This window comes from Bos indicus x Bos taurus, chromosome 7, assembly GCF_003369695.1.
Source record: "Bos indicus x Bos taurus breed Angus x Brahman F1 hybrid chromosome 7, Bos_hybrid_MaternalHap_v2.0, whole genome shotgun sequence".
NCBI lineage: Eukaryota > Metazoa > Chordata > Mammalia > Artiodactyla > Bovidae > Bos > Bos indicus x Bos taurus.
Window position 1 is genome coordinate 89,893,173 of NC_040082.1, and position 11,924 is coordinate 89,905,096.

Below are 11,924 nucleotides of genomic sequence, written 5' to 3' on the forward strand. Positions count from 1 at the left end.
CTCTTGAAGTGCCAGGTGCCCCAGGGAACCACCTATCCTCCTGGCTCCCCCTCCCCAGGTGGTCCAGCTTGGATGCAGGGGCATGAAGGCAGGCTCCAAGTGGTCCTTGGAGAGTTGAGGTCCAGCCAGGAATCAGTTCCCTGATTTGGAAGAAGCCATGTGTGTGTGTGCGTGCAGTGACTGCTTGTGGTCTTAACATGTCTCTTAAGGGTAAAGAATTTCACTTAGGAACCATCTGGCCTGAGGCTCAGAAACCAGTCCCACCACTTATGCTCAGTGACCCCTTAGCTTTTTTGAGTCCTTTTGCCTACCTGTCGAAACAGCTGACCAGACCTCAAACACCTAGGCTTTGCTGTGTGACCTTGAGCCTCCATCTGACCATCTCTGGGCTAGAGACTGCGTTCAGGAGCTAAATTATATTTACAAGCTGGACTCAGGACTTTTCATATCCAGTCCCGTAACAGAAGAGGGGGCTCAGGCTTGAAGGAGGCCCCCCTCCTCCGCTGGGAAGGGGGTCACCGCAGGGCAGCCCACAACACAGAGGCAGAAACACAGCAACCAACCTTCTCACGTCTTTATTTGAAAGGCACAGCTAAGCCCACCCTCGATACAGCATTTTCACTTCTCTCCGTAGAGATCAAACGACTGAACACAACAAAAGCTGACAGTCTAAAAGGCTATATACAGACACAGGTGTGGGTGTTGCTTTTTTTTTTTTTTTTTTTTTAACATTTTTGTCTTTTTCCTTTTTTTAATATCCCTTTTCTTAAAAGACAAGCTAGTATACTGGAAAAGGGGGGGAAAATAAAAACCAAGACAACTTGAGTACCCTCATCTTTATTCAGGAAGGGGAGAAAGGGAATTCTGAGTTGCTGGCCCCACTCTGTTGCCCTGGGGCTAAGCTCGCTGTCGGTGGCCCCTCTTTCTTTTGTGGGTGCGGGCATCAGGAACTCATGGAGGGTGAGTGGGTGGGAGGGGCAGACATGGGGTGCCCAGGGTGGGGAGGGGCAGCTAGCATTGTGTTTGCATGCAGTGCCAGAATGGGAGGCTGGGTGACCCCTGGGGTGGGGCCCCCCCCTGGCCGGCAGACTGTCAGTTACATGTGTGTGAATCAGGGAAACGCAGGGGGTGTTGGACCTCTTGAGGTTTTGCTCCCTTAGGACCTGGCCTCCCACCTGTGTCTCCAGGCCTCAGCTTGCCTCATCTGTGGGATGAGTGGGTACTGACCCATTCAGGCTACAGGGGAGGAGGAGGGAGGCCAGAAATTGGGGGTAGGAGCCAAGCCAGGGTAGGGCACAGAAGCAGGGCGACAGCCCCAGTAGGCAGCTACCATAAATACTACCAGAGTTTGGCCAATCCCAAGCTATTACTGTGTCTCGTGTGCTGAACCTTCCTCTCTCAGTGTTTGTCTCCCCTCTGTCCCACCCCCCACCCTCCCCATCCCAGCCGCCCACTAATCCGACTTCTCGCCGTCGTCCTCCTGGTGGGTGTCACCATCATGCCCGTTTTTGTCTTCCTTGGAGAGGTGGGCCTGGGAGCCCAGCGCCGACAGCGAGAGGAGGCCGGTACCTGCGCTGACCGCCGGCAGAGAAGGGGGCTGCAGCCCCACAGGCAGGGGGGTCAGGGGCAGGGCCAGAGCCTGCAGCTGAGACAGCTGGTGGGCTTGGAGCTGCTGCTGCAGTACACAAACAGGGGAGCATTAGCCCCCTTGAGCCCACCTGTCCCTCCCCCATCCCCCCACAAGACCCCAGACGTACTCGGATGATGGAGTTCAGCTCAGGAGCAGTGACCTGCTTAGCCCTCTCAATGGCTCCCAAGACCTGCTGCTGGTGCTGGAAAGTGGGGGGGGGGGGTGTGGGATGGAGAGGTGTCAGATGATTCACCCCATCTAGTTGGGATTTGTGGCACAGAGCCCAGAAGAAGCCCCACTCCCATCTCCACTGTTCGAGCCCTCCCTCTCTATGATTTCCCATCTCTCCCCTCAGGAAACGCCCCTCTCTCCAGTTGATTCCTTTCACCAAGCCTCAGTCTCTTCATCTGGAAAATGGGATACATACAGACACACAGAAGACCCAAAGGGCTTCGTACCAGAATCTTAGGAAACTGTGGACTATGACCGATGCCACATGCAAAGAAGTCAAAACTTGTAAGAGCTCAGAACAGGACTGCTAATGGAAGAAATCTGAGGTTTGCTAACCCAAGCTCCTCTTCCTCCACAGCTGGGAAGGCCCAGTGAATTCTGGCAGGGCTGGGGTGTGAGTCAAGGTTTGGGGCAATCCCCCAGCTTTCACTGAAAATCTGTCTCTCTGGCTATCAGATGCTAAAATCTGCCAAGCTCCTTTGTGCCTTGGCTACCAGGGAGCCCCTGCTATGAAAGGAAACCAAAAGCTAGATCTTCAGGGTCCTAAGAATCCCCCTCTCTGGGGCTTCCATGGTGTCCTCTTGAATTGTCCCTGGGCATCATCCCCTGTGGGACCCCAAGGTACCAGCAGAATTTAAAAAGAAAATGATGAACTATCAGCAGTAAATCTGGCAGAGAGCAGAGGGGCCTTAGGTGACCCAGATGTGTGTGTGTGCGCGTACAGTGGGCTTCAGACCGAGAATCCCAGGAAACAGAAAAGACTTGGGTACATAGTCCCTTTGTGTGTCCATGTGCTGTGTGTCTATGTTTTGCATCTGTGCGTATGTCTGTTGCATCTGTGTCTGTTTGTATGTCTGCCTGTGTGTGTGGAGTGTCTTCCTGTACACCCGGCGGCCAGCAGGACCAGGCAGATGAATCTCAGGAAGGTGAAAGGCAGAAACAAAATTCTTGGTGCAGTGTTCAGCAGTGTAGCTGACATTTTTACGGTGCAATGACTCATGCAGACTGGGAATTCCACAGCAGGGTGAGGTCCTTCCCTTCACCCCTGGGGTTTCTCCTGCACAGACTGGCTGATGGCTGGGAGGTCCAGAGAAGGCAGGCGTGTGCCCTGGGGCACGCAGATGGCTACAGAGGGGTGGGGTTGAGGAAGTTCAGGGTCTATCTCCTCCCAGCAGACCCCCAGGGGCTCCACTCACCTCTTGGGACAGGTAGGGCAGGACCTGGGCACATATCCCATTTAGCCTCTTGACGATTTCAGCCTGGAACAGACAGACACTTCAGCCCTGGGCAGCAGCCAGCCAGGGCAGGTGCAGACCAGCCCTGGGAGGCCCAGTGGTTCTGTCTAATCCAAGAGGAGGCCGGCTTGTCCCAGGATCATATCAACTCATCAGGCCCATGGGCACCCGATCAGCAGCAAAAGTGGCCCCGGGGGCTGAGTCTCTGAGGGTAGTTAAGAGCCCAGGACAGAGCGAAATCCAGGCCCAGTGGCTTGGGGTCTGGGTGGCCCTGGAAAGATGCCCGATGCCTCGTAGGTAGTGAGCATTCCATGGGAGGGAGGAAGAGGTGGGGGCAGCTGGCATCAGAATTCTCTAACCTGAGATAGGGTTTGGAGGGTGGGTTGGCATGTCACATCACCCTGCTCCCCCAGGACTGTCACAAAAGAGAGACAATGGGGTGGGGGTGGCAGGTCCTAGGAAAGCCTCTGCCCCTCCCCCTCAGGGAGAAAAACCTCCCAGGGAGGCCTGAGAAAGAACAGAAGTGGGGAGGGGGGGCTCTGGAGGTAACAGGATACCAAGGCAGACTTGGTGCTCAGCCAAGGGGTGGCGGGTTCCTACCTGCCTGGGCTGGAGCGGGGAAGGGGGAGGAGGGGGAAGGGGGCATACCTGCTTGTGCATCTCGATGTTCAAGCCATAGGACATCTCGTAGTACTGTGTAGGGGGGAGACAGAAATGGGGGCGGGTGAAGGATGTGGAGCTCCAGAGACAAAAGACACAGGGGAAGTGACAGAGACAAAGAGGGGGAGAAAGGGAGAGGTGGGAGGAGGGGAGGGCAGGCAAGAGAGATGGAGGCGGAAACGGGGAGACACCCATACCTGGACCTGGGGCCCAGGTGCCTGGTGAGGATGCTAGGGACGCCAGTGGGGCACTCAGTGCCCCATTTCTGGAATGACCTCACCCCCTACACACACACACACACACACACACAGGCACACACACATTCCAAGGCTCCTAATCTTTTATCTTTATGTGTCTTGTCTGCGGGTGGCCCTGGACTCCAGGGAAGTTTGTCTTCCTGGGTATAAATAATCGAGGATAAACAAATCCTGTTGGGTCTGCCTCTGGGGCCAGCAGCACCCCCCTCACGCCCCACATCTGACCCTGCCCCTCCCCTGCTCTAAACCCTCCTATGACTCCCCATCACCCCCAAGGGAAGATAGGGGGAGAAAGCCAGGTTTGTGCTGCCTCTCCTTCTCTGCCCAGCTGGCTCCTATCCATTCATCAGGACCCCAGCTGCAATGCCTCCTTCTCCATGCAGTCTTTCTCCAAACGGGAGCACACCCTTCTGGAGTTCCCCAGCCCCATCCCTCTGAATCCAGAGGTTCCTTGTCCAGCTCTGCCCCCATGGCCTGGGGGAAGTGGGCTCTGGGCTGGACTTAGGCAGGGGTTTTGATGCAGAAATCACCACACCTGGTGAATATGAAGCAAAGCAAGTGATTCCGGCAGTATGCAGGGGCAGGGTCTCCAATGTCAGGCCCAAGAAGGCAGTGCCGCCCCCTCCCTCCCTTCCACCCACCCTCCTCAAAAGAGTGTCAGCCTCCTGCCTGGGGAGGGGGGCCCTCCAGGAGTCCTCCTCCAAAGCTCGGACTAGGAGGGGTTAAGCCTGGGATGCTCAGACCATGGGGGTGGGGAGGGGAGGGATCAACAACCTCCCCGCCCAGTTCCTGGCTTTCACAGCCACTGGCTCCTCCGCTGCCAAGGACAGCCAGGGACCTGGCAGGCCCAGGCCGCAACCCGGTGGCTTGGCACCTCGGCCACTGCCCGGGCCGGCAGCCAGGCCAACAAGATTAACTCAGCCCGGCCAGGGGCTGGCTGAGCGGAGAGCAGACCCTGACTCCTTGCACATCCCAGAGGAGATGGCCAGGGTTCAGACAGCAGCTGCCAGTGCTGGAGGGGGACCTGGGGTCCTCTGGCCCTGCCCACCAGACCCCGGGCTGGCTTACCATCACGTAATGACGCTGCATTTCTGACTTCTCGCTGGCCAGCTTGTCACATTCGAGTTTCAGACTGAGGAAAAAGAGGGGGAGGGCTGGGGCTGGGATGAGGTCCCCCCCATTGTGCAAGGGAGCCCCAAACTTTGGTGGGGGTCAGAGAGAAGAAGAGGGAAGGGGAGCCACAGGTGCCTTAGCTGGAAACTGGGGATGATGAAACCCACCTTGAAGATGTGGGGGTGGAGAAAGCAATGAAAATAATAAAAACAGAAGTCAGAGCAAATACCCTGACTGTAGGTCAGACAAGGATTCAAAGAAACTTTTTCCTATCGTGAAATCCAACGAGGTCAGGGCTGTTAACGTCAGTCTCCTTTATAAAGATGATGCAATGGATGCTCAGAGAGGTTGAGTGAACAGGCTCAAGGTCACACAGCCAGGAAGTGGGCTTCAAAGGCCATACTCCCACCCACTGGGCAAAACTCTCCAGCAAAGAAGGAATAGACAGACATTGCTGAGAGGTTACAAGGGCCCGGAGCCCACTGGCAGGGCTCTGGACTGAATTCAGTAAGGAATCTTCAAAGGCACCCAGCCTCTCTTGTGACCTCTGATTTCCCTGGTTGGGGGGAGGGGTATAAATTTCTATCACTGGGTAATAGAGTTGGTGATCCCCCTCCTGTCTTGGGTTGCCCCAGCAAGGATGAGCTTTGGATACTTCTCAAAGGCCCCCAAGGGGGTGTCAGGGTGACAGGTAGAGAGCTGAGGTCACAAACTCAACTAGATAGACTGGGTCCAAAGTTCAGCCCTGCCACTCTGATGCTGTGTGACTCTGGGCAAACGCCTCTACCTCTCTAGGCCTTGGTTGCTGAGTCTGCTGAGCGCCAGCCTCCCAGGGTGGGGTGGTGAGGACAAGATGAATTAAGACCAGAAATGTTCTTAATGCTGGCATACAGTAAGTACCCAATAAATACTTTGTTGATCTTGTGGTCACCCCAGGGGACTTAGCGTTTTGTTCCGCCAGACTGATCACGACTTGTATACCTCAGTTCACAGGTGAGCCACACTTAATCTAATTCTCTTTAAAAATGTCCACGTGTGACCACCGTTAAAATAAACTCAGGCAATTTCATTCCAAATTCGGCATTTCTGGCCTTTCCTGAGGGACTGGTAGATATTGTGACAGCCCCAACACGGTGGAAGCCCTCAGTGTACACCAGGAAGCCTAAGCCCAGTGAACGGAGACTGTGAAGCTCAGAGAGGGGGTGTGACCTATCTGAGGTCACACAGCGCTCTGGCAACATCTCTAGAACTGGATAGGCTCCAGTGGTCACCGTGATGTGGGCATGGGCCAGGCAGGGAGAGGGGACCCCCTGGAGAGGCTCAGAAAGGCCAGATCTGTTGGGTGAAGCCCCTAAACCCTCCATATCACAGGATCAGAACAAAGTCCCTAGGCCTGCCCTTCAATCATCTATACCTCTGACTCCTCATCTTTGAAATGGGCACAATGATAAGACAGCAGGGAAGACGAAACAAAAGGAAGTATGTTCATTCTTCAGCAAATGGGTAGAAGGGGCAGTACCCCCTAAAGAACAAATATATCACTCTTTCCAATTTCTTCTTGGAGAAATCCCAGGATCCTTCAAAAAATACTTCTGTGTGGGTAAACAGATCCAGGGAGGCCCCAAACCCCACTGGTATATAGACTCCCCATCTGATTTCCAGGCAAAGCCCCCCTCTGTAGCAGAGCCTTGAGGATCTGCTTCCTTCAATCCAGAGATGGGATATAAATCTTGCTACTTTCTTGCTGTGCAACCTCAGAAAATCTCTGGGCTTAAGTTTTTCCAAGTGTAAAATGAAAAATAAATAGTTCCTTTCTCTTTAGATCAGGCACATGGCAAAATCCTTTAGCAATGTCAGATTCAATTCTGGAGGGAGAATCACCTTACTGCTGGGTGGCAGGAACCCTTTCTCCAAAACCAGGCTACAGATTTGGGGATGGTGGTGGAGGGCTTTGGGGAGGTGGAGAATCAATTACCAATTCTAGATGCTGGGGGAGTCTTTTATCCATTGGTGTTGGGGTGGGGAGAGGGGCTCTAAAACCAGACAACTGAGTCTGGGCAAATTATTGACATTTTTGATGCCTCAGATTTCTCATCTACAAAATGGGACTGTTTTAAAGACTAAATGAATGAATGTCATATCCCTGAAGTGGTAAAGACAGCGCCTGCCACCTAAGACCTTCAAGGCCTCTATTTTTTGGAGTCTGTATATAAAGCAGAGGCCACAATCTCCGCTCCAGGCCTCAGTCTGAAGCAAGGGGCTCCATCTGAGCAAGGGGCTCCATCTTCTCCCGAGTCGGGGACCACCAGCCCCCAGCTCACCTGTGGTACTGAGCCTGCAGCAGTTGAAACTCATCTTTGATGCGATCGCAGGAGTCCGAAGTAGTGAATTTGAGTTGCTGGGGGAGGTGCGACGAGCCCTGTGGGGAGGGGGCGGCGGCCCGGGTCAGGACCCCACAGGGCGGACATCCACCTCTCCCCCGCCACAGAGGCCCCAAGGCGGCAGGCGCAGCTGCAGCGCCCCCCCTCCACCCCTGCCCCACTTCCCGGGCCCGTGTTTACAGCTCCTGGCGCGGCCCCCGCCCTCGCTTCCTGCCCCCGCCTCTCCCAGCGAAGCCGAGGGGGGTGGGTGCGCCCGGAGTCGCTCGTCCCCCGCCACCCCCAGGCTGTGGGGGTGCGTCTGAAGGCCCGCCCTTGGAGGGGGGCAGGGTGCGCCCTCTACCGCGCCTCCAAAGCGCCGGGAGGGGGTGCACTCTGGGCGTCCAGTTGCCTCTGGGGGGAGGGTAACGCGTCCTAGAGAGACCCCCCCAAGTTGGGGGGGAATGAGGTTTCCTAGCCTAGTCCCCTTGGGGGAGGGGCCTCTCTCACCATCTGAAATTTCCGAGTGGGGGCACCCCTGATTCTGAGCACCCTTCCTCCAGGCCGCGCTCTTCCGGGAGGGGTGCGCCTTGGGTCTCTCCCCCACTCCCGGACCCCGAAAGCACCCCCAGCCTTAGAGGTGCCTGGTGGGGCTTCCGGGGCGCCCTAGGCCTGAGGCCAAGGCCGCCGAGGCCCAGCCTGGCTTGGGGGGTAGGGGGCAGGGCCCGGGCTGGCGCGGGGTGGAGGGATCTAAGCGGGGAGCTGGAGGGGACCTGGCTTGGAACCTAGCGGGGTACTCTGGTCCCGGAAGCCGGGAGGGGGCCAGGAGCTACGGGGGATGGGAGGGAGTCCGGGAGCTGGCGGCGGGGGTGGGGAGTAGCGCTGGGCCCAGAGCTAGAGGGGACTGGGCCCAGGAGTTGGGGGGGAAGATGCCGAGCTGGGGGGTGGGGGTGGCCCGGCTGGGATCTGGAGCTGGGGGCGCAGGGCTTGGACCTGGAGAGGGGCGCTGAGTTTGGACCTGGGGGGGGGGGGCAGGGCCCGAACCTGGGGGAGGGAATGGTTCGGCTGGGAACTGGGGAGACCGGGCCGGGACCTGGGGGGACGCAGGGCCCAGAGCTTGGGGGATGGCCCGGCCAGGAACTGGGGGGTGCCGGACCCGGATGGGGTGGGCGCCGGGCCGGCGGGCCCCGCTTACCGAATGCCTGCTTTGTGGAAACATCATGTCAGTCGCGGCGGGGGGCGCGGGCTGCGCCCCGGCTGTGCGCCCCGGCTCGGGCTGCTCGGGGCGCCGGCGGCCGCGCCTTTGTCCCGGCGCCGATCGGCAGCTCCCGGGGCCGCCGCCGCCGCCTCCCGCGCCCGGCCTCGCCCGCTTCCTGCGCCCCCTCCCCGCGCGCCCGGCCCCGGCGCGCCCCGGGCCCCGCTTCCTGCGCGCCCGGCGCCCCTCCCCGCCCCTCCCCGCCGCCCGCCTCCCCGCACGCCCGGCCGCCGCTCCTATTGTCTAATGGCGGCGACGCCGGCAGTGGCCGCGGCCTCGGCTGCGCGGAGGCTCCGGCTCCACCTGCTGCTGCTGCCGCCGCCGCCGCTTCTGCTTCCCGGGCCCCGTGCGCGCCGCCGAGGGGGGGTGGCGCGCGCCCGGGGAGGCCCGCGGATCCCCACCCATCCGCCTCCCCCGGGCAGGCCGGCGCGGTGACCTTGGGCCCGGCGCGCCCCCGCCGCGCCGGGGCCCCTGCTGGCCTGGTGGCCTGGACGGCAGCGCCTGGGCCTCGGTTTCCCCATGTGTCAGAGCCGGGGGGCCCGGCTGCTCCCATCGAAACCTCCGGCTCAGTCATGGCGCGACCCAGACGCGTGCCATGGACATGCTCTGTAACCTTGGCTCACGGGATGTTTTCTGAGCCTCGATTTCCTCTTCTGTAGAAAGGAGGTGGTGATAACCACCGAGTTTCTGGGAGCCATGGCTTCCACACACATTTATGGAGCGCCTACTGTGTGCCAAGCCTCGCTCCACGAAGTCGGGGTGGGAGGGGATACAAAGTCCAGGCCCTGGTGGCCCTGGTGGAGATGATATGAGACGTAGAGACAAACCCATGAACCACATCCCTAGCAGGTCAGACAGTGGTAACAGCTATGGAGAAAACAAACCAGGAGGGAGGGCCGGAAGGTGCGATTTTAAACAAAGGGGGTCAGAGGGCCTCCTTGGCCTCTAAGAGGACCCAAAGGTGAGAGAAGGAGCTGGCAGGCTATGGGGGTAGTGGCTTAGTCAAGGAGGTAGAGACAGCCAGCGCAAAGGTACTGAGGCAGCACTGCCTGGCACGGGGTGGAGGTGGAGTTCTTGGGAGTAAATGAGGGCAGGGAGGCAGGGCCAGCAACTTCATGCATTCACACAGGGCCCTAGCTCCCAGAAGGGCTGTGCTCTGGTTAACGATCTGCCCTTGTGGTCTCTGGAAATTCCTAAATAATTTTTGAACAGGGGTCCTCACAGTTTAGTTTTGCATTGAGCCCCGCAGCTCTGTAGCTGGTGATAGGGAGGGACAGATGCTGCAGGGCCTGGTGGGCGATGGGGAGGACGTGGGCTTTTACTCTGAAGAGTGGTGGGAGCCCTGGAGGGCTGTGGGCAGAGGTGGGGCCAGGCCTGACTCAGGCCTGGAAGAAGCTGTGGAAATAATGCACGGTGAACCCAGTGCAAGTGCTAAAATGCACAAGTTTTTAATAATCACCATCACCAGCATCATCAACTGTGCACCTACCTCCTGGATGAGTTTGACTTCTTTGGGCCTTGAATTTTCCCATCTAAAATGGAGTTAGGACCCTTGTCACCTTTCCTGGGCAGATGAGGGGTTAGGACTAGGTGGAGATGAATAAGCAAAACTGAAGCCTCTTCTGCCCCCAAAGCACCTGAAGATAAAACAGCATTTTAACACCATATTTTTTCAGTTCAGTTCAGTTGCTCAGTTGTGTCCAATTCTTTGCAACCCCATGAACTGCAGCACACCAGGCTTTCCTGTTCATCACCAGCTCCTGGAATTTGCTCAGACTCATGTCCATCGAGTCGTTGATGCCACCCAACCATCTCATACTCTGTCGTCCCCTTCTCCTGCCTTCAAGCTTTCCCAGCATCATATTTTTAATTTCTTTCCTTAGTTTTCAGTTCAACTGAGTCGCTCAGTCATGTCTGACTCTTTGCGACCCCATGGACTGTAGCACGCCAGGCTTCCCTATGCATCACCAACCTTTTTTAGTTTAGTTCTTTTTGTTTTTTCCCTGGCTATACCATGGAGCTTGTGGGATCTCAGTTGTCTGACCAGGGATTGAACCTGGGTCACGTCAGTGAAAGCCCATAACACCATATTTTTTTAAATAAAAATTAATGCCAAAAAATTCACCATGAAAAAATATCAATATATTAAATAAGGTAGGATCCAATGGGACCAGAGATGAATTAGTAAAATGTGGGGTTTCCTTAATTCCGTTGCTGGAAGAGGAAAGCCGAAAATTTTTAGTAAGTTTACTGTTCCTGGACTAGTAACCCTGGCAGTCCAGTGGTTAGGACTCGTTGCTTCCACTGCTTTGGTTGGGGAACCAAGTGGCATGGTTGGGGAATCGAGTGGCATGGACCACAAACAAAAAATAGTTATAGAAAGTTTTCTGTTGCTAACTGTCCTGGAATATGTGTACCCCACAAATTGTATTGGAATCCTAGGTGGGAATGGGCTACAGAGTTTTCATGGCCCTGGGCAAAATGAACACACAGGGCCTCTGATTCAGAAAAGATCAGGAATTTCAGGATGGTGACTACAGAGCATCAAGCTAAGGGCAAGTCCTTTACTTTTTTGCTGCATTCGTTGGGCTGGTCATGTGGGTGCCCTGAGGCATGTAGGAGCTTAGTTCCCCAACCAGGGATTGAACCCTAGTCCCCTGTATTGCAAGGCAGATTCTTAACCCCTGAACCACCAGGGAAGTCCCAGGCCTTCCTTTGAAGACAGAGTCCTGTAGGGCTGCCTGAGTCACAGGCCCAAGAAACCAGCCTTACTGCCAGTCCTCCCCACCTGCCATGGGGACCAGATGCCCTTTCTCCTGGGAGACCACCTGCATCCAGGCAGGCAGTTCCCTGTATTCGGGTGCCTCAGTACAGTGGGATAAGGGCTGGGCCTTTCAGCATGTAGAGAAGCCCAGAACTGTAACCCAGACTATGAATAAACCAACCCACCTGTTTTACGTTTTTACCAGTCTCTGTTTTAGCATTTTAACCCTGCCATTATACCCATTTTAAGAATGAAGAAATGAAGGCACCAAGAGGTTAAGAGACTTGGGCAAAATCACATAGATGGTGGGTGGCAGTGCCAGGAGGTCAACCCAGGTCCTTGGGCCCTTGATGTCTATGTGATCCTGACCCTCTGTTCATTGTTCAGTTGCTAAGTCATGTCAGACTCTTCGTGACCCCATG

The 11,924-nt window shown here is 56.5% G+C and overlaps 1 protein-coding gene across 2 annotated transcripts; it reads right to left on the reverse strand.

Moving 5' to 3' along the window:
- Positions 1 to 559: 559 nt before the first annotated feature.
- On the reverse strand, positions 560 to 8,883 carry AES (amino-terminal enhancer of split). Of its 2 annotated transcripts, none has more exons than XM_027547171.1 (7): positions 8,679 to 8,883; positions 7,448 to 7,545; positions 5,082 to 5,145; positions 3,745 to 3,789; positions 3,058 to 3,120; positions 1,758 to 1,832; positions 560 to 1,675 (listed from the first exon to the last, which is right to left on the reverse strand). In XM_027547171.1, exons 1-7 carry the CDS (start codon positions 8,703 to 8,705, stop codon positions 1,454 to 1,456), a joined length of 594 nt encoding a protein of 197 aa, XP_027402972.1. In that variant the 5' UTR covers positions 8,706 to 8,883; the 3' UTR covers positions 560 to 1,453. The 2 variants fall into 2 exon arrangements, with proteins under 2 accessions (XP_027402972.1, XP_027402973.1); XM_027547172.1 differs by lacking the exon at positions 8,679 to 8,883 and adding an exon at positions 7,994 to 8,216.
- Positions 8,884 to 11,924: the final 3,041 nt, after the last annotated feature.